The sequence below is a fragment of the Helobdella robusta genome, assembly GCF_000326865.2.
Source record: "Helobdella robusta unplaced genomic scaffold HELROscaffold_28, whole genome shotgun sequence".
In the NCBI taxonomy this organism is placed as follows: domain Eukaryota; kingdom Metazoa; phylum Annelida; class Clitellata; order Rhynchobdellida; family Glossiphoniidae; genus Helobdella; species Helobdella robusta.
In genome coordinates this window covers 1,928,713-1,951,628 of record NW_008704435.1, presented here as the reverse complement: position 1 = coordinate 1,951,628, position 22,916 = coordinate 1,928,713, and the positions used below count along the sequence as shown (strand labels likewise).

The 22,916-nt window shown below is 31.0% G+C and overlaps 3 protein-coding genes across 3 annotated transcripts; all 3 read left to right on the top strand.

Annotated features, from left to right (window-relative positions):
* Positions 1 to 3,219: 3,219 nt before the first annotated feature.
* Positions 3,220 to 4,664, top strand: HELRODRAFT_174064 (hypothetical protein; the record flags this gene model as incomplete). Its single annotated transcript, XM_009020609.1, has 5 exons — positions 3,220 to 3,819; positions 3,920 to 3,988; positions 4,073 to 4,252; positions 4,338 to 4,430; positions 4,566 to 4,664. The coding sequence occupies 5 exons, from the start codon at positions 3,220 to 3,222 to the stop codon at positions 4,662 to 4,664; spliced, it is 1,041 nt and encodes a 346-aa protein (XP_009018857.1).
* A 956-nt stretch (positions 4,665 to 5,620) lies between these two features.
* Positions 5,621 to 7,012, top strand: HELRODRAFT_80866 (hypothetical protein; the record flags this gene model as incomplete). The annotated part of the gene is made up of 3 exons (XM_009020608.1): positions 5,621 to 5,768; positions 5,853 to 6,081; positions 6,241 to 7,012. The coding sequence occupies 3 exons, from the start codon at positions 5,621 to 5,623 to the stop codon at positions 7,010 to 7,012; spliced, it is 1,149 nt and encodes a 382-aa protein (XP_009018856.1).
* Positions 7,013 to 8,990: 1,978 nt separating this feature from the next.
* Positions 8,991 to 22,619, top strand: HELRODRAFT_157156 (hypothetical protein; the record flags this gene model as incomplete). Its single annotated transcript, XM_009020607.1, has 3 exons — positions 8,991 to 9,138; positions 13,968 to 14,196; positions 21,857 to 22,619. 3 exons carry the CDS (start codon positions 8,991 to 8,993, stop codon positions 22,617 to 22,619), a joined length of 1,140 nt encoding a protein of 379 aa, XP_009018855.1.
* Between the last annotated feature and the right edge of the window lie 297 nt (positions 22,620 to 22,916).

Here is a 22,916-nt window from a genome sequence, read left to right as displayed (position 1 = left end):
CATTCATTTTATCACTATCTTTCAAATTATTCCTCAGTTAATTTATTCATTGATTCATTCTATTCATTCATTAAATCATTGGTTGATTAATTAATTAGTTAATTAATTCATTCAACCAATCGTTCAATCATTCAGTTAATCATTTATTCGTTCGTTTCTTTGTTTCTTGATTTACTACTTCGCTAATTAATAAAGACTTGTCTACAGAATGATGAGAGGTGGGCTGTGGTGGGCGTCAGCACGTTTCAGATGGTGGTCTCATGATGACCGTTCCGATGACAAATCGAAGATAATGTTAAAGGTAAATTTGTTTTTGTCTCATTGTACCTTTGAAAGTACTCGAATTTGAACAAAGATTGAGTGTTATCTCAAAAAGATAAGTTGCCTATTTTTTCCAATTGCTTGTTTTTTATTTTAGTGAATTTTTTTTCAATTTATTTTTCAGTATCCGGTCAAATTCATTCCATCGATGCGTGTCAGATGATAGTCGGTGCAATGGAGGTTCGTCGGTAGTGAGTGAAGTTTCTGGAGAGTGCGCGCCCGCACATTTACATACACACACATCAATACAACACATACATACACAACATCCATTCATTCGGTGTCGTTGTTGCTATGTTTCTCTTCAACTTTATATTTTCTTTACCGTGAACCGGGCTTTAATTTAATTCATAGGTAAGTTAGGGACTGAGATGAGTTAAACAATTGTAGGTAGGCTAGGGCTTAACATTAGTTAAAAAGCTTCAAGTAAAATAAAAACGCTAAAATTCGTTAAATAAAATACTTGAAACATCTAAAACGAGAAATATAAATTTGTGGGTAAGTGAGTTGAGTCAATGTTTGTAAGTAAGCTAGGGCCCTGAGAGTAATTTTATTATAGGTAGGTGACTGACTATTATTCTTGCGACTTCTTACTAGTTTTGTGTGATGTGTTTGTTTTCGCTTCACAACACCACACCAACAAAACAAACTACATTTCATTCTCGTCGTCGCCTTAAATTGTACCTTTTTGAACAATCTTTTTAATAATGTCTATTTATTCATTAAATGTTGACTGGTTTCTAGCTTTTTTTTTAAATTGGTTATATAATTTTTGAATATTTCTTGATTTACTTTGTATATATGCATGTATAAATTATTTATGTTTAGTATGTTGATTTAGTCATTATGATATGTTGTGAACTGTTCTTACTAAATGTTCATGTTACGTGATTTATTATCCTTCGAGAACTTCTAAGGAGTGTGTATAATAATAATAATAATGGATAATAATTATTTTTATCGGTCGATATTTTGTTATATTTGTTTATTTAAAATACGAATTTAAAAAAAATTGACATTTTAAAATTTTAATTAACCGTCACTTTTCATTTTTGAATGAATTCAAATAAAAGCAACTACTGTGTTTTTCTTTCTTTACTAAAATCTCGAAATTGTTTGTAGATCTGTACGGTTGACTGTTTGTTCGAGTTTGAACAGGCCTTGCAATTTTTTTTTATTTATTTTTGTTTTTATTTTTGTTTATTTGGCTCATTCAATTTAGTTGATTGATTGATCGGTTGATTGATTGGTTGGTTGATTGACTGACTGACTGACTGACTGGCTGGCTGGCTCGCTGGCTGACTGACTGACTGACCGACCGACCGACTGACTGATTGTTTGATTGATTTATCTCATAGTATTGTATACATGAGAAAAAATCCGATTAAGCCAACCTACGGCTTCAGTAAGCCACTGTTTTTCACCTGACAAAAGCAATTTCTATATTTTTACTGACAAAAATAATTGTGATGTGAATATATTGATTTACTTAAAGCATTATATGTACAAAAAAGTGCTATCGTATGAGTTCTATGAAACCCTGTAAGCCACTGCTGTAAGCCAACGTATGATTTCAGCAGCCAGTTTCTTATGAGCACCAACAGAATGTAAAATATTCATTGAATATAATGAAGATAGTTGTTCAAATAACAATTTTGATTTATTTAGGCCGTTTATTTCATAAGCAAACCAGTTTTTAACATGATCGAATAGTGTAAAAAAAAGGGTGACTATAGTTCAATCCTACTAAGCCAACCTTCGGCTTCAGTAAGCCACCGGATTTCACCGGACCAAAAGCAATTTTTATATTCAAATTAACAATAATAATTTAATAATACATAATTCTATTAAATCATTATTAAAATTAAATAGAATTACTACAGTGTTTTAAGCATATTAAATCAAGTAAATATTTCATTTAGCTTGCTCGTTAAAATCCGTACAATTTCGTAAGCCAACAATCCAAGCACGACAAATAGCCCGACCGATAGATCGAATTGATCGATTAGTCCTATTATTATAGTTATGTGTTTTGGAGCAAGGGGAGACATTACTGAAAATAATTAAAAGTTGAAAAAATTGAGGTTCTTTGCATATCCCTGCTTCAACCCATAAGAAGGTGTTGTATGCTGGTAAATAGGCCTCCACTTGGTTCCGACCTACCAACTTCTACAGTCTTGTTTAATTATTGTGTTTAATGTTAATATTTCAAATTTATTTCTGTGCACATGTAAAAAATTAATAATATTTTAAAATATTCAGTAAGAAAATGTGTTTATTTAAAAATTATTCGATTGAGAAATGTTAAACACGTAAACAATAAGTTCTGAGCTTGTGCAAGGTGCTTAGACGGTGAGATGACCTAGTGGTCAATGTCGCCTGGTCCCATTGCTTGCAGTGACTGGGTTTGAATAAGACAAGAAGTTCCTCACCCATCACATGCTTCGTTTGTGAGCGTCGTTTAAGACTCATACACGATATTTGTGTGTTGTCCATTCTTCTAATCCTAGGAAGAGTCTAATGAAATAGACCTTCAAACTATTTTTAATAACTTGTAAATAAAATCGGAATGATATAACGATGTAAAAAGTGTTCAATAAAAATTATCAAACGTACATTTTATTATTGAACGTTTATTATTTTGTTAAAAATTGCGCTTGTAAATTCATATAGTAAGTTAATTTCTTAGTTTTCTTTTATTAGTTTTTGATAATAAATTGTTTGACTTGTGATTGCAACAAAGAATCGTCTTGTAAATTATTAAGTTTTTATTATAACAAACTCAAGGAAGTATAAATAGAAGATGACAGGACCATGACTAAACATCAAAAATTGTTGAAGTTTTCTATACATTGGCATAGTTTTTCTTAACTTCAAACAATAAAATATTCTCGAAAAATGTTGAGACCAACCGAAATTAAAGACGTTTCAGGGGACATTAACAGAACTAAAAATGATCCAATACGGATTTCTGTTCACGGATGTGCTGGTTCAAGTCACGAGTTTTCATATCCTGACGATTCGAAAAAAAGTAATCCAGAATCACTTAGTCCGCATGATTCTCAGGATAATGATTCAAATTATAACACAATCGATGAAACGATGTATGAAAACGCTTTATCTTTTTACTCATTTTTAACGTCTAATAATGACATTCATACCGATGATGATGAAAATTTACGTGTTGGAGACCAAAACGACGACCTAAAGAGAGAGAGTGGAAAGAAAAATAGGATTGTTGAAAAATTTCACGATTTTGTTGAGCGTCATTACGATGCAGCTTATGGAAGTGAGGCTGAGGACCTTGACAAAATTTCTGAATGTTGCTGGAATGAAAATTTGAATGCACTGGAGCAGCACAACTTTCTCCATCACTCATTCCACTACTATTATCATGAGAACAAGTTCAATTTGGACTATGATTCAAACAAACTAATTAGGAAAAATGTATTTTTGGAAACAACCTACAAAAAACGGCTGGCCGTCTGTTTCAGGAATGTAATTTGGCCGTAAAAGCGGGCGCTTTCCAAGATACTGGCAAGGGAACCTTTTTCAGAACATTAAGGAAATTGAAAGATTTTCCAAAGATTTCTAAAAGAACGTGACCAACTTCTTAAATTCAGAGTCAACAAACTTTGACGAGATCATTGACATTATCAAAGAAATGGTAAGTTTTTGCGAAAAATATAATTTAAATAACAAAATAAATATTTCCGCTAGTGAAATAATATAAACTCAAATTATTAAACAGGTGCAGGCAAGCGCGGAAGCTTACAACAAATATAAATCGGGGTATAAAGATGCGAAGAAAACTCTGAAGCAATTGTTCAATCTCAAAATAGAAGGCATATCAGATAGCAGCTACTCAGTAATAATGAATGATAGACGAAATAAAATAATTCTCAAAATTTGCATAGATTTGCCTGTTTTGGTGAGTTTAGTTTTAAATTAGTTTTTTTTCAATCCTGAACGAATTACTATTTAAAGTTAATTCATCTTTTTGCTTAATTTGACAGTTCAGAAGTAATTTTAAAGAGATATTGCGGGAACTTCAGAAGACTGTTCATAAGAATTCTGATGTGTTTGACAAACTAGAGGACATTATCAAGGTCACGAAAATAAAGAAAAATAGAAACTCAATTTTGACGCTTTGTGTTTTCTAGAATGTTTGCGCTATTCACACAACTATGGTATTCCATCGGATCATAATTAGTTTCCGTCATTTTTTTGAAAAATAATTACAGTTGAATTCTTTTTTTGATAGCTTAATGTTTGAAAAAATAAAATTGTCACACGGAAGTCAATTCTTGTTTGTCAGATTTCTAGCACAGAACATTGATTAAACAAATAAATGACAGAACATATAGCAAAATGCGAGTGAAAAAATTCTGGGTACATACGTTCGGAATGCAAAAGTTTGAATCTGCCGATTAAAATTGCTCCAAGATGAATAAATTAAGTGATCCACAATCTTAAAATTCAAATACACCTCGAACGAAAAACTTCATATGTATGTAATGACTTTAAATTGGAGTCTACAGTTAGAAACCATATTGAAGCCCAGTTTAAATTTTATAGTCGGTGTCGGTAAACTTGGTTTATAAGATAGGGTTACAAATTTAGAACGTTCAAACGTTGTTATTGATGTCTTGCAAATACGATACCATTTCAACGTCAACTTTAAATAACTGACATCAATACGGTAGGTTATAAATAACTTCATTCAAAACCCTTCAAATTATTCGAATCAAGCTTTTGATATGGCTTTGAAAATTTTCAAGATTTTAGTTAAAACGATATTTTTCACAAAAGTGTTTAACTGTTTATATATTCATAAGAAGAGATTTAAAAAAGTTTCACTTTATCATTTTGAATAGTTGCTAAATTTATCAAATCATGAAAATTTAAAAATAAAAGCTGAAGTTAATATGAAATAGATTGTTTCACATGGAAAACATATATATATAATAGCATAATGAAATTCATCAACGCCTAAAATTAATCGGTAAGAGTTTCAGAGTACTTATAAAATATTGAACATGGATTTAATACAAAAATCTGTAATGATTACGTGCAAAACATCACGCGCTCCATTGCAAATACCGTGTTCAAATAGTTCAAACCACTTTGAATTTATGTAAACTAGCTTTTTAAATTTGTTCACATCGTTTCAAACACACATATTAATTTTCAAGTGGTGCTGAGTTCAAAAACGTTTCAAACGTTAATTTTTCTCGCAAATCGCCTATAAAGCTGTGTTTAGCTGTCACCAAATCGACTAAATTCGCCAATAGAAACCATGGACCTGCAAACATTGGGGTCATCAAACGCCGCTTTCGGTGTCGACTTGTACAAGAAACTTTCATCAGAGAACCCTGGCGAGAATCTTTTCTTCTCCCCAATCAGCTTACTTTTTGCTCTCGCCATAACGTTACTCGGAGCCAAAGGTATTTTTTACTTTGACGTTTATGGAAAGTTATCACATTATAAACATCGTTAACTAATTCTATTAACCCAAAAAATTTTTGTAGAAAAAACTGAAGCTCAAATAAAATCAGTTTTGAATTTGGAACACATTCCAAATGGACAGTTACACCAAGGTTTTGCTGACTTGATGAATCATTTTCAAACTCCAAACGGAAAGTGGGAACTGAACATTGCCAACAAGCTGTACGGAGAGCAAACTGCCAAATTTTTATCAGAATTCGTCGAAGACAGCAAGAAATTTTACGGAGCTGGATTGGAACCCGTCGATTTCGTGTAAGCTTAAATATAATTTATTCATCTATTTTGTGGATGAATCAAAATTTAATAATTTGATAAATCAAAAACTTTAATTTCAATGATATAAATTTTTGATATGAATAAATGGAACTTTTTAAACAAAAAGAAATTGCATATGGTTTAATTCCTTTTCAGTGGCAGTTCAGATAAAGTAACCTCACTGATCAACGAGTGGGTGGAAAGGCAAACGAAAAACAAAATAAAAAATTTGATTCCTCGCAACGTTTTGAACGCATTGACAAGACTTGTCGTCGTCAACGCAATTTACTACAAAGGTGCCTGGAAAAATCAATTCAGAAAAGGTAACACAAAAGTTGGAAGTTTCATGACTGCTTCCAAAACATTATCAGATGTTCCATTCATGTATCTGAACCGACTGTCAACCGGCTACTTCTATTCCGAAGACTTGAACAGTCAGGTCTTGGAGCTCCCATATGAAGGAAATTCACAAAGCTTCGTTGTTATTTTACCCGATTTACAAAAAACTAGTTTGGAGGTCGTTGAACAAAGGCTAAGTAAGGAAGTTTTTACTACTATTGAAGAAAGTCTGTTCAGAGAAACTGTAAATGTTTGGTTACCGAAATTTAAAATTGAAAAGGAATCAAACGTAAAGGAAAGTCTGAAACGTATGGGTATAACTGATTTGTTTTCAATGAAAGCTGCTGACTTGTCTGGAATGAATGGAGAGAAAGATTTGTACGTGTCTCACTTGCTGCACAAAGCTTTCATCAGTGTTGATGAGGAAGGTTCCGAGGCAGCCGCTGCAACTGCTGTTGTCATTACCTTGAAAAGTGCTCCCATATTCAGACAGCCTGTTGACTTCAAAGCCGATCATCCGTTCGTATTTTACATCAAGGACAACAAATCTGGATCAATTTTGTTTTTGGGGAAAGTATCGAAGTTGTAATTTCTTAAAATGTAATGTTTTTACAGAACATGAATTAGTACATTTTATTATTGTTCTGTTTTTACTGCTATTAAAACATTAGTCAATAAGTTAATTAAATTGGATTGGACGCAAAGGCGTGTATTTAAGTTTGAAAACGGTGGTTTACCGATTTTTTAAAAATAAAATTCCCAATAATGAACAAGCATTATTGCTATGAACGTTTACCTAAAAAATCCGTCAACATAATGCCGTGATCAAAGGTTTATCATTATTTTCGTATTCATACCAAATTAAGAAAAAATTAAAAAATTGTGAAACTCCAAATTTTGTAGTCTCACCTGATTGGGAGTTAAAAACAAATCCTCACCTTCACGCTTTTTATATTTTGGAAAATGTTGAATCTTGAAGAGATAAATAGAACCTGCAACAAAATGACAAATAAATAAACCTCCATAAGTTCCTTTCTTCATACACCATGCTAAATATTTGAATTTCCAATAATGGAATAAGTAGAATTCTCAAAAACAAAAATGCTTTCAACAAATTTGAAAACATATTCGTTGTTTTTCATAGAAATTTTATTGAAGTTTGCTCATTTTCGATTGATAGCATTTGCGATATAACTCTTAATTTAATTAGACTAAAACTTTAAAAGTATTCAACCACTATTTGAATATAAATTACTATTCTTTGTTATACAAAAAGTGGTCAACAAAATGTTTATATGTGAAAATAAAATATTTTCCAAATATAAATATTGATATAAATTTTAGAATCTTTAATATATTGTATAATGCATTAATTTATTAACAGAACCACCATAATTACTGACTCATTGTAATTTATATACCAATTTATTGCGCAATTAATTAACCAATTCAAGATTTTTTTTTTAAATCAGGATGGTTCTGCTGCCAGTAGCATAACAACTATAGGCACGTATAAATAAAATGAAGATGCTACATGGAAAAGAAATTAATTAAGTAATTTTTAACCGTCGGCAAATTAATTTATTAGTAGTTATAACAAGTGAATTTTTATTTAACATTTGGTATAAAATAATATTATTATTTGGATCAATTATTTTACAGATATATATTATTTCAAGAACACATAGTAAGATTATATAATAATTTAAGCATAATTTCATCGAAGACATAAAATATTCAAGCAGTTTTGAAATAAACAGAAATTTACTTCCAATTTTAACGATCACATTTTATTTTCATAAATTTTACTAATTTATAAGACCAATAAACGTTTCTTCTCAAAATAATATAAAAAATTCTCAATATTGCATAAAAAAGTTCAAATCGTCATTAACGCACTCCAACTTTATTATTTTCGTAAGCTGTCAAAAAAAACCGATCACTTTTCTAGTAACTTTATTCCGTTACTAATTTTGAAATATCACTTTTTCAAAAACACAATGTTTAAATTTATTAAACATGTTTATAAGATTTACCACAAGATTTTGATTTTTTTATTACAAAAATGATTTTAATGATTATGCGAATATTCAATTCAAAATGTTTTAAAATTCAAATTGATTAAAATAGTTGCGGATCTAGAAAACTTTGACAGGACGGGGCCCTAAATCTAAATTTTTCAAATGTTTCTACGCTGACTTAGAGACAGAATTTTGAAATGCCTTAACGTTGACCAAAGAAGAAATTCCACAAAGAAGTCGAAATTGTAACGGTGGGCCAACATTTGTGCTAATATCGTAAAATGTAGTCAAAATTACGCTTAAGACGTGATTGCGTTTTTGTTTAAAAATATACTGACTAGATAATAAACCAAGTACTTGTAATTAATGCAAATTAATTATTTTTATATATTTATTAAAAATTTTTAAAATTTGAATGTTGAAATTAAACGTTTTAAGTGTCGACGGCAAGATCATTAGTTCTTGAAATTTGTAGTTCGACTTTCAAAATGTATATATCAATTTTAGTCCTAAAAGCTGCGGAGACACTCAACGTCAAATTGAAAAATGGATTTGCAAGCTTTAGGCTCGTCAAACGCTGAGTTTGGAGTTGATTTGTATCAAAAACTCGCAACTGCCAACCCAGATGAAAATGTCTTCTTCTCCCCAATCAGTCTTCTCTTTGCTCTTGCCATCACATTGCTCGGAGCCAAAGGTTTAGAAAAAATTAATTAATTTTTAATGATTAAATTAAAGAAAAAGTTTGTTATTCTTCATTCTTATAATGTTGAAAAATTTTTAAAGGAAAAACCGAAGCTGAAATAAAATCAGTTTTGAAATTGGACCAGTTTCCGAACGCCCAGTTGCACCAAAGTTTTGCTGACCTGATGAATCACCTTCAAGAACCAGATGGACGATGGGAAATCAACATTGCGAACAAACTCTACGGCGAACAAACTGCTAAGTTTTTATCAGAATTTTTAGAAGAAAGCAAGAAATATTACGGAGCTGGCTTAGAGCCTGTTGACTTTTTGTAATATATTGAGTTGATTTTTTCGGACTGAAAATTGTTCCAATTTTTAAAGAATTTTAATTTTTATCAATTCATTTTTAATTAAATTACTTTTTTAATTTGTTTTTTTTTCAGGGGCAATTCAAATGGTGTTATATCAATAATAAACAAATGGGTGGAAGCACAAACGAAAGAGAAAATCAAGAACCTCATACCTCCTGGCGCTTTGGACGCTATGACCAAACTAGTTATTGTGAATGCCATTTATTTTAAAGGCGCTTGGAAAACTCAGTTCGACAAAAGTAACACAAAAACTGGCAAGTTCCTTTCTGCCTCAAAAATAATTTCAGATGCCCAGTTCATGTTCCTTCCCAAGTTGGATACAAATTATTTTTATTACGAAGATTTAAACTGCCAGGTTTTGGAACTACCATACAAAGGTTATCAACAGAGTTTTGTAGTGATTTTGCCTGATTTACAAAAAACTAGTTTGGAAATTGTGGAACAAAAATTAAATAGAAAAGTGTTTTCCACTATTGAAGAAAATTTAATGTGGGGAAAAAAAGTTAACGTCTGGCTGCCTAAATTTAAAGTAGAAAGAGAATCAAACGTCTTGGGACATTTGAAAAGTCTCGGAATAAAAGATTTATTTTCCGGTAGTGCAGATCTGTCCAAAATGAACGGTAGGAAAAACTTGCACGTTTCAAAGTTGCTACATAAAGCTTTCATCGGCGTTGATGAGGAAGGATCAGAAGCTGCCGCTGCCACTGCAGTCATCATCGAGCTTACGAGTGCTCCTGGTAGAAGAGAAGTGGTTGATTTCAAGGCTGACCATCCCTTCATATTCTACATTAAGGACAACAAGTCTGGCTCAATTTTGTTCTTGGGCAGATTATCCAACTTGTAATAACTTTTTAAATTTGTGCATAATAATGACTTTGATGAATGATTTAAAAAATGGTTAAATATGATTTTTGATAACTTTATAACGTTAAGTTATTATTTTAAAATTACAATCCAAATAAATAAAATACATGTTTTATAAAGCATTTATGAATTTAAATTTAAAAAAAATTATAGCTATAATATTATAAATAAGGCAAGATTCTATGATGGTTTAAGTGAATGTTCCGTTGTTGCATTCTGTTGGTCCATTAACTTGCAATGTCTTAAATGCATTGAATCACGAGTATCTGAAACCATTTTTGTTTACTGTTGTTTAAACCTTCGAGAATTAATTAGAATTAATTTGTTAAAAATCATTAATATTAATAACATTAATTCAAAGATACCATAAAAATATAGAATTGATTACAGTTCAAATAAAAATAAAAAATATTTTTGACAAATAGAGGTCAATTTTTGTCGAAGAAAGATTCATCTACATATTTTCGATCAAACACTAAAGTCAAGTGAGTAACTCATCAATATATCATTATCGCTCAACACGTGGACGTGAACATTTTCATTTCTTTCGACAACAAACAAGAAAAATAAAAAATTCTTTACTCACTTTGGTAAAATGGAATTCTTACTCCCAGAAAATTGGCCAAATCTTGGTCATTTGGTCGCCTCCAAGAAGCTACATGAGTGGTGTAGAAAGATCTCACGAAGCGTGGTAGAACTATAACAAAGCGTTATAAAACTGGTAGTTGAAAAGAAAAAACTAAAGAAGAAAATGGAACTATTAAGAAACGACGAACAGAAAAATCGTCTACAGGGAATGAAAACGAAGTTCCAGAAAAAAAAATCGACAGAGGAAGAAATAATAAACAAAAAAGTAGATGGAAAAAGAAATGTAGAATACAATAGTCAATAAAAAGATTGAGAAAGAAATGAAAACGCTGAATGAAAATACCAAAAATTAGAAGAGAAGATGAAAATAAACAAAGAAGAAGAAAAGCAGAAAGAATTAAAAGAGAACAATGTGATCATTTATTGATTGATTGAATCTCCTACAATTGAAGAGGAAAAAAGGAATGGTGAAGATAAAAAAACTAAACTAGCACTGATAAACAAAGTGTTAAAAGTACTTTGTGAAGACAAAGATATCAATCAAATATTAAGACTAGGTAAAGCTACGAACATTGAAAGACCGTTATTAATCGAGTTTTGAGAAAGAAAAACAAAGAATATGGTACTGGAAAATTTGTCTTATGTTCGACAAGATGAAGATAAATACAAAAAAATTTCTGTGACGCACGGCATGACACAAAAAGAAAGGAAACTCTGCAAAAACGGGGAAGTGGATATTCAGGGTGAGGGGGTAACTCGAAACCATGAAGATAGTAAAGATGAAGAAGCACTAATTAATCAAAATAAAAAAAAACATCAAGAGAGCAAAGTAAAATTATAAGTAGGTTGAAATACTTTTATGTAAACGCATGAAGTGTAGTAAACATAGATAAAAGAACAGATCTTGAGCAGAATATATACATGAAAAAACCTGACATCATTGGTGTAACAGAGACCAAAGCAAAAGTTCCATGGAGAACAACGAACTCGAATTAAATGATTACACCATGTTCAGGGAGGACATAGATAATTATGGAGGAAGAGAGCAGGGTAGTGAAGTATTACTATATATAAAAGACAACTCAACAGCTGTTGAAAGAATGGACTTAAGAGACAACAAATTCTAAAAGAACGTATGGTGTCAAATAAAAAAACAAAAACGAAATCCTGGTAGTTGGAATTTGCAATCAAACTACTGATTCTGTTAAATAGAATGACAAAAGATTCTACGATTTAATCGAAAGAGCTACAAAAGGATTATGCATTATAATATAATCATTTTTGACGACTCGTCAAAACTTACTACAAAGTTCGTTGCTGGGCTCTCTACAATTAGTTATGTGCATTAATGATATTGACTCTGGTATAATGTCAAAAATAACAAAATTTTCGGACAACACGAATCTGTTTGCAAGAGTCAACAACGAGGAAAATGCGGAAATACTAAGACAAGATTTGACAAGACAATACCAATGGTCTGAAGATTGGCAAATGCTTTTTAATATAGACAAACGTAAAGTTATGCATAGGAGAAGACAAAACAAAGGCTTTCAAACTCAACTGGTCAGTAAGGACCTTTGATCTAAAGAAGAAATAAAAACTTTAGAATCACTATTCATAAAAGCACAAAAACATGAAACAATGTAATTTGGCAGCAACCAAAGCAAATCAAATAGTTGGATTTATTAGATGAACGGTGGTGGGTCGTCGATTATTATAAACTTGTATAATATCTCGCTCTCATCTCGATTACTGTTCACAGGTTTGGAGTCCAGGCCTGCAAAAGGACAAAAACATTTTTAAACGGGTACAGTGCAGAGCAACAAAGATGATCGAAGAAGTCAGAAAAACTAGAATATAGGGATAGACTAAAAAAATGCGGATTAACAACACTTGAAAAAAAAAGATACAGAGGAGATTTAATTTGGACATAAAGTTAATAACTGGAAAAGAAGAAACACCGTTCATCAGCTTCTTTCAACTAAAAAAAGAAATGTATTAAAAGGTCATAGATACAAGCTCTTCAAAAAGACAGAAAATCTAATAAAGCAAAGATTTATCAGCGGCAGGGTGGTAAACGCCTGGAACGAGCTGTTACAGATGGTTTCATTAAATTCAATCAAAAATTTTTAAATCAAGCTAGGAGAGCTAGGATAATAGGACATTTATTTCGCAGTAGTTCTTACACAGATGCTAATCTACCGGACCACTTTAAACTTTGTTATTATTATTATTATAAATTTTTACCAACCATATTAATAATTTTTAATTACTTTTATTACTTGCTCACAATTTTGATGGAAACAAGAAGAAATGATTTTATTAATTATAGTTTAAACAAAATTTTATTAAAATAAATGTATTTATCGAGGACATTAAATATTTAAAATAAACAGAAATTTAATTCATTACCCCAAATATGTCCAGTGCCGTAATTTTGAAGAGCATTTAAATGAGATTCGTGAAATGTTAAATTTCTCATTTCTGACATTTTTAAAATTCATATTAATAACGTTTTATTTGGAGAGCCTTTCAATGAAATACCGCCATACAGTCGGTAGTAAAATGTAACACCAATATCATGAACTTTCACACTAATTTTTAGCAAAAACGTTTACCTCTTCAACATTGTGACAAAAAAATTACAATCCTTTATCAATTCATTCAAAATTTGAAAATTTCCACAAAGAATGTTTGTCGATGAGATCAACGGTACTCGACTTGAATGAAAATTCCACATTATTTGCTATAAAACCACCTATGATCCCACTGACAAACCAGGAGTGTTAAAACAAACATGGATCTGCAAGCATTAGGCACATCGAACGTGGAGTTTGGGGTCGATCTGTATCAGAGGCTGGCAGCTGATAAGCCTGGGGAAAACCTCTTTTTTTCACCGATCAGTCTGATCTTCGCTCTCGCAGTCACTTTGCTTGGAGCTAAAGGTTCATTTTGGGAATTTTAACACCTAATCATTCATTCATTGAAAATAAATTTATTTAATAATAATAATTAAGAAAAAACCGAAGCTCAGCTAAAATCGGTCTTAAAGTTGGACCAGTTCGCACATGGAGAAGTGCACAGTAGGTTTGCTGACCTGATGAGGCACCTTCAACAATCGGATGGAAACTATGAACTCAACATTGCCAACAAGTTGTATGGAGAAGAAACGGAAAATTTTTTGTCAGATTTTCTTGAAGAGAGTAAAAAATATTATGGATCCGGTTTAGAACCTGTCAGTTTTTTGTAAGTACAAAATGTCTGTTCAGACCTCATTTGATTGTAATGTGATTTGAAAAATTGTTTTATCAATTTTTACTAAATATTTCATAATGTTTCTTCAAATAAAACAATGTTTCAGATTAAATGCCGAAAATGTCACTAAAATAATAAACGAATGGGTTGAAAATCAAACAAAACAGAAAATTAAAGAATTGATTCCTAAAAATGTAATAAGCGCTGGCACGAGGCTTGTAATTGTGAATGCAATTTATTTTAAGGGAACGTGGAAAACGCAATTTTTGAAGAATTCTACAAAGATTGATACATTTTATGCCTCTCCTCAAACTGTTTCACAAGTGCCATTCATGTTCATTAGTCGATTGTCGACAAACTACTTCTATTGCAATGAATTGGACAGTCAAGTTTTGGAACTTCCATACAAAGGCGAATCACTAAGTTTTGTGGTCATTCTACCCAACTTACGAAAAACCAGTTTAGAAAACGTTGAAAAAAAATTAAATGGGAAGGTTTTTGCTACAATTAACAAATTGTTAACTAAAAACGAAGTCAATGTCTGGTTGCCAAAATTTATACTAGAAAAGAGAACGGATGCTAATAATATTTTATGTAAAATGGGATTAAAGGATTTATTTTTACCCAATATAGCAGATTTGTCGAAAATGAATGGAAACAAAACACTGTATGTTTCTGACGTGTTGCACAAAGCTTTTGTTGAAATAAATGAAGAAGGAGCAGAAGCTGCTGCAGCTACGGCCTTGGTAGTGGATATCCGGATAACAAGTGTTGGCCACGAACATCGTGCCGTCAACTTCAAAGCAGACCACCCGTTCATTTTCTACATTAAGGATCGCGGGTCAGGATCCGTGTTGTTCCTGGGAAGAATATCCAACTTGTAGCCATCCCCAGAAACTTGTCATCAAAGTGTTCCGCTATGAGTCTTTTCAACAAATTTCTGATTGAATATTTAACAAATTATAACAAAATTTTTTTTTTACATCAAACGATCACAGTCGATGAATAAACAATAAAATTAAAATTATATCCTCATAATGTCGTTGACTTATTGTGAATTTTTGAAAATTATTCTAACTGCAAAAAAATTATTTCTTAAATGTACCAATCGTTACAAAATTTTTAAATTATTTTAATATAATTTTCGTTATCAAACTAATAAGTAATAATTAGCAATTGAAATAAATGTTATCTAAGCCAAAGAGTGAATTTTTTTTAATATGTTGTGGGCTGGAACCAGCTTAAGCCAGCTGGCTTCCATTACAATTACCAGTCACTTTGTCGTAATTTTTTTTCCATAGCTAGATAAAAGCAGTTACAGTAAGCTTATACTTATAGATAAAACGATTCAAATAAATTAAACGAATATTAAAAAGTGATATTCTTATTTTCTCAGAAAAGTTATTTGTGTGATTTCGCGATTTTCTAAAAATCCCTTAAACCGATGACTGCTGTAATAAAGAAGTGATAAATTTGGTAATTGTTAAAGGGGGTTTGCGTTTCCGTGTGGCCCCTTCCTTGTCTTTCCTTGTATGCTACCGTTAATCTGATGGTACATTTTTAAAGACGTACTTTTACGTATTCAAGTTGATTTTTACTGATTTTACGTTTAATAAAATTGGTAAAGTTGGTATGAATTGAATTTAAAAATTTAATGAGATAAACTTAAAAAAGGTAACTGAACGGTAAAAAAATTATACTTGTAAAAATTTGAAATTTTATACCTAATAATGTTTAATAAAACTCAACTCTGATGTTTTTAAAATATTTTTCATTAAAGGTATTATATGCTTCTTTTTGCGTTGTTTAGCTCACATACCTGCCCGCTGTCACAAACTGTTACAAAATTCAACTCCCTTTGTCACACAACTTTTAGACTTACCCTATTGAAAGCCACAGTCTAGGTGCTAACAGTTTAAGATGATTTTTGCAAATTTATCTATATTACGAATACCTATCTACAAATAAAAACAAACTACTAAATAGAAGCATCATTAAATTCCAATTCTACTTATTCACTTTGGCATATACACTTACTGTCCTTATGTATTGAAACGAAAGGAAACGAAACAGAACTTTTACTACTCAAATGTTACAAAGTTATATTCAGGGGCGGATTTGAACAACGTTTACGCAAGGGGGGGGGGAAATTTAAAGTTTGACGTGGGAGCCAAAAACAGTCAAATTTTTGCTGGTGTGGCCAAAAAATACCTGGTCCCTCCCTGAATTTGCCATCGGTTTGAAACACTTCAATGAAAGAAAGGTAAACAAAAAATTATAAATAACTAAACTATAGCCAAATTTGATAAAAAGAATAATTAGATAATTTTTTCGAATCAAATCATTGAAATGTTGGTAAATTGACATATGATTCACGCCCTTTTGAAAGACTACAAATTTACTTCTAGTAAGACTAAGGATCCGGGTGAAGTTGCAAACATGGTATTATTTATTTAAACATGCATTTAAGCCAAAATAACAATTCAGATGTTTTTGATTCTATTTAATTCCATTTGTTTCCATAGAGTTTTGATATGTTCAATAGATATGGATGAAATATTCACACGTTCAAAAATGAAAATCTACGCACTCCCTAGTGCTTTTACTGATTGTTTTCTGCTTACTGATTATAATGAAGATACGTTGAAGATTTTTAAGAGTTAATTTTCTTCAATAGAAACGTTAAATAGTTGTAGGAGTCGAGTTGTTTTAATCATAAAACTCCGGAAACGATTAAGAACTTGAAAATTTATTTTTTCTTTATACCAAAAAGTATTTTTTATGATCGTTTTTTAGACTTAGCTTGAAATACAAATACCAAATATGAGATTCAATATTTAACTTCATTAACAATAAAAAAAAGTCTCAATAACCTGAAAAATTTTAAACAGGAAAAAGATGAACTTTTGAGAGTTAGAAAAGACAAATGTCGTCATTTTAAAAATTTTAAAGTCATCCTTCCAGCATAAATTCTGGGTTGGTTACAAAATGTATGTTATTGCTGGGGGAAGGAGCGCCGAAATTTTTATGGAGATTTTGTTCATTCGCCTTAACTCTAGCTAAATTTTTCATAGCAGAGGGCTTCAACCTCCGAGCTCCCACTGCTTGGCTAAATCTTTGTAAAATATTTTTTAGAGGCATTTTGTAGCCATACTAACTAAACAAATTACTCCATAGCGATCATATTTTATGTTTGACGCAGATTTAAATAAACTTTTGAGAACGATAGGCAATTTTACCAATTGTACAAATGCTTGTGACGTACTTTTACGTATTCAAGTTGATTTTCCTAATACCTAAATGTTTCAAACCGTAAAATGTTTGACCAAATATTATCAAATAAATTAAGCATTTTTTGTTTGTTTCAAAGTTAGCATTCTTTAAACGTTTAGAGAAACAACGATTTACTTATCATCACAGACAATATGCTAGTGAGATAATATAATATGATATAAGATAAATAATTTATTTTTATTTGCAATAAAATGTCGTTTCTAAATTTTACAATGAGGGTTAAAAAACAGAAAAGAAATGAAAAAATTTAATTTTTAGAAATTTAACAAGGTAGAAATATATCTGTAAGAATACGAATTAAGCAAACTAAAATTTAACAACAATTTTGTTGAAATCAATGTTAAAATCAAAAAATCCAATAGCTGAAATGTCTAATAAATTTTTAAAATATCAATAAATTCATATCCACAGGTATGCAGAAAATTAGCATGCCTTTCACAGCGAACAAATTGTATCGAAAAACACTCGTGCATATTTTTACGAACGCTTTCAGTCAACAGCTCTTAAACTTTGGAGTGGTAGCGGTAACATCAAAAAAGTTGATGTTATTATAATAGATTTTAAACAATTCTCATTTTGTAGTTTAATGAAAGGAAGGCAGCCACAAAACTTAACATAAGGAGAGAGACACTAGGAGGGAAAATGGACATACGGAACATTGGCTCCTCAAATGCAGAATTTGGAGTTAATTTATACCAGAAGCTAGCAACAGCAACTCCCGATGAAAATCTCTTCTTCTCCCCGATCAGCCTTCTATTCGCTCTTGCCATCACCTTGCTAGGAGCAAAAGGTTTTTTTTACAATTTGTATTTACTATGGCTTCTCATTGCATTAGATAGTTTTTTTACTTTTATGAAGAAAAAACTGAGACAGAAATAAAATCAGTTTTAAAATTGGAGCAATTCCATAGCGTGCAGATACACCAAGGAATTGCTGAACTGATGAAACATCTTCAAAGTGTTAATGGAGATTACACTCTGAATTTAGCAAATAAGCTGTACGGAGAACAGTCTGCTGAGTTTTTATCAACATTTATAAAAGAAAGCATACAGTTTTATGGAGCTGGTTTGGAAGCTGTTGATTTTATGTCAGTTAGAATTTTACATATTTAATAATAATTAATAACAATTTATTAAACTGAATTAAAAAAATAATTTAGATTTAAAACAAAAACTTTGAAAATTAATTGAAAAATTTGCTCACAAATCTTTCAGACACGATGCGGATGAAATCAGGTCAAAAATAAACGATTGGGTAGAAGCGAAGACGCAGCACAAAATCCAAAACTTGATTCCGAGTGGTACACTAGAGTCTCTGACGAAGCTTGTGATAGTAAATGCAATTTATTTTAAAGGAACATGGAAAACACAATTTGATGAAAACGAAACAGAGTTAGGCAGTTTTATAACTCCGTTCACTTCCATTCCAAATGTTCATTTTATGCACATTCCCAAGTTTGAAGCAAAATACTTTTATTACGAAATGTTGAAAAGCCAAGTTTTGGAACTTCCTTATAAAGGCGAATCAATGAGTCTTGTCATTATTCTACCACTTTTAGAAGTGACCAGTTTGGAATCTGTAGAGAGGAAATTGAATGGTGATGTTTTCTCAACCATCGAACAAAATCTGTACAAAAAATTGGTCGAAATTTGGTTGCCGAAATTTAGAATCGAAAAAAAATCAGACGTGTTAGAGCATTTAAAAAGTTTGGGTTTGAACGATTTATTTTCGGAAAATAAAGCTGATCTTTCTAAAATGAATGGGAAAAAGAATTTGTACGTTTCTGATTTGTTGCACAAAGCCTTTATAGAAGTTAACGAGGAAGGTTCGGAAGCTGCTGCTGCAACTGGGAAGGTTATCAGCGTCAGGAGTGGCTATAAAAATCTTGTTCACTTCAGAGTCGACCATCCTTTCATATTCTACATTAAAGACAACAAATCTGCTAGTGTCTTGTTTCTTGGAAGATTGTCACATCTTTAATTCAGTTTTTGAGCTTTGAGAATCATCAAGTCTTAATAATTTAAAAAAATTATTTCTTAAAAATAAAAGAAAACATTCATACATACAAATCTGTTTTTTGTAAGTTTTTTAATTAAAATGGAAAAAATGAAATTGATTTTAACCAATTAGGAAAAAAAATTTTGTCTGAACCAAAAATTTTTTATTTATCCCTAACAATTTGCATGTAAATTGAGTTCAGTGGCAGATCCAAAATGTGGCGGTCGGGGTGAATGATTTCAAAAATCTAAATTAGATGACTTTTTTTTGCTAGTTGCCGTAATTCTTGTTTATTCCAGTTTCGATGAGAAAGATAATTTTCAAACTTAAGCTGACGACCTTCTTTCGACAACATCCGTTTCATTTATTACTATATTTGACACAGAATCTTCAATATTTTTCTATTCAATTGTCTGGTGGGGATGCATCCCCGCTTTGTCCAGATCTACTATGAGTTGAGTTTAACAAATTTTGAAAATATTTTACTAACAAAGAGTTATTACGAGCACTGATCATCATATCGAAACGTGTGTTTTCTTTATAGACCTTAATTTCGGAATGAGATGTGCCCGTAAGATTTTACATTCATTTTGAATAAAGATTGGTTATTTCTGAAAAGATTTTTCAGAATAAAACAATGCAAAATGTAAATAAGAAAGAAAAAGTGCTTTTAGTTAAAGACATTTTGTCTATTTGCGTATCACAAAATCGTCCAATATTTTTACGTCGTGAAGTAATTATTATTTTCTTACACTTGTTATAAACAGCAAATCATGTTTCATATTACAAAATTACACACATTACACACATTCTCAGAATGAAGAATATTTTTAACATCTAAACTTGAAATTTCAAAAGGGCTTCATTCATGAATATTTAAGAAGAAATTGTAAAATACGGAATAATAAGTATCCCATAAAGTGTAGTTAGAATCGAACTTTTAAAAATATCAAATGTCAAATATGATGATTATAAATCCAGTGAATAAAAAAGCTTTAAAAGTTTGCCAATTTTTTATATAAACAAAAATTTTTAGAAAAAAATGATCATAACTTTACAATTCGCGTTTACAATGCAGCCATGTAGCGGTAGGCAATCAATATTTGACATTATCATAAACGAACTATGATTCATTTAAATAGAAAGCAGATTGGTTTGCAGCATAGCATTAATATCAACTATTGAACGATCCTCAATTCAGCAACATATGTTGATTGGTTTATTTAGAGTTTGGTAGATCTCTTTTTCTACCTGACAATTGAAATTTTTTAGTTTTCATGCTTAACATTTAAAAATCAACGGCGCAATAACTAAATATTGAGTATCGGTGAGATCAACACATTTAGAATCATTTTTTTATATAAAATTTGCTTATAAAAGTGAATCGGTTAAACAGCAAACTCTAACAAGACATTATACAGAACAATGAACCTTCAAGAACTCGGCTCTTCCAACGCTGAATTCGGAGTTAATTTGTATCAGAAATTAGCTTCTGAAAGCGCCGGTGAGAATGTTTTTTTTTCTCCCGTCAGTCTCCTCTTTGCCCTTGCGGTCACTTTGCTCGGAGCCAAACGTAGTTCTTTAGTTTGAATATTCTTTCATCAACAACGTTTAATGTTTTAATTGTCGTTTTCAGAAAATACTGAGGCTGAAATGAAATCAGTTCTCAAACTGGATCAGTTTCCAAATGACCAGTTGCACCAAGGCTTTGCAGATTTGATGCGCAACCTTCAACAAACGGAAGGAAATTATGAACTGAATATAGCAAACAAGCTGTTTGGAGAAAAATCAGCCAAATTTTTGTCAGAATTTCTTAAGAGAGCGAGAAATATTATGGAGCTGGCTTGCAACCTGTTGATTTCTTGTGAGTATTTCGATTTAGTTGTTGGCTAAATTTTTTGACTTCAGCTTTTTATATTATATGATATGAATTTAAAAAGGCAAGATCGGTCAGCACCTAGTGGCGTGTGCGTATAATGCTGTCAACCGACTTGAACACTAAATAACTGTTTATCATAGAAATAAATTAAAAATAAGCTTAGCTTAATGTTCTTCAAAATTTGATTTTAACATAAATTAGTTTTTTCAAATTATCACTAGTAAAATCATTTACATATCGGGAGGCGTTTAAAATATGAGCCCAACATGTAAAAAATCTTTGTATGATATTAAACTAATGAATATATACATAATATATTTAGTTTTATATTAAAATATGTATGTGTATAAATTTAAAAAATTTTTGCAATTTTATGAATAAACTAACATTAATCGTTTATAGTTAGTTCTTACGATATGAAGTAAAAATCAAATGAATGCAGAGTAAGTTCGTCCACATTGTTAGTATGCAATTTTACAGGAACAATGCAGATGGAATAAGGTCAATGATAAACAGTTGGGTAGAGAAGCAAACACATCAGAAGATCAGAGACCTGCTGCCTGCTGGTTTGCTGGATGCTTTGACAAGACTTGTTATTGTAAATGCAGTTTATTTCAAAGGAACGTGGAAAACACAATTTGATCAGAGTGAAACACAGAAGGGTGTTTTTGTCACACCGCTTAGAACGTTTTCAGATGTTTCTTTTATGCACCTGCCAAAACTTAATGCAAAATATATGTATAACAATGAATTGAATTGTCAGATTTTGGAGCTGCCATACAAAGGCGATTCGATGAGTTTTGTAGTCGTCTTACCAAATTTAAAAGAAACTACTTTGGAAGCTGTTGAAAGCAGCATGGACAAAAATTTTTTCTCAACTGTCGACGAAAACATTTGGAGAATGGATGTAGAAATTTGGTTGCCGAAATTCAAAATAGAGAAAAAATCAAACGCAATGGAGAGTTTGATGAAGATGGGCATTGTCGACCTCTTTTCAGAGAGTAGAACAGATTTGTCGAAAATGACTGGAGAAAGAAACTTGTTTGTTTCTAAATTGTTGCACAAGGCATTCATTGAAGTCAACGAAAAAGGATCAGAAGCAGCAGCTTCTACTGGAGTGGTCATCTCGTTCAGAAGTGCAAAAATTAAAATAAAATTTAAGGCTGACCATCCGTTCATCTTCTACATCAAAGATAATGCCATTGGCTCTATTTTGTTCATGGGAAGGTTGTTTAAAATGTGAACCTGCCAATGTTTATAGTTTCATCAGTATATCACTTAAAACAGATTTTTCGGTTTTTCCAAATTTTGATTAAAAATTTGAACAATTTTTTTTAATTTCAAAATTGTTTTTTGAATTAATTTTGTTAGATATATAATGATTTTGATATTTAGTTTGAATTACATAAATTGATTTAGTTAATATTTGAAGAATAAAATTCTGAGCAAATGATCACAAGTTGTTGAATATGATTTTTTGCTTAAAAACTGTCTTTAAAATGAAAGTTTTGTCAGCCGTACATTAAGCCACAAAACTCAA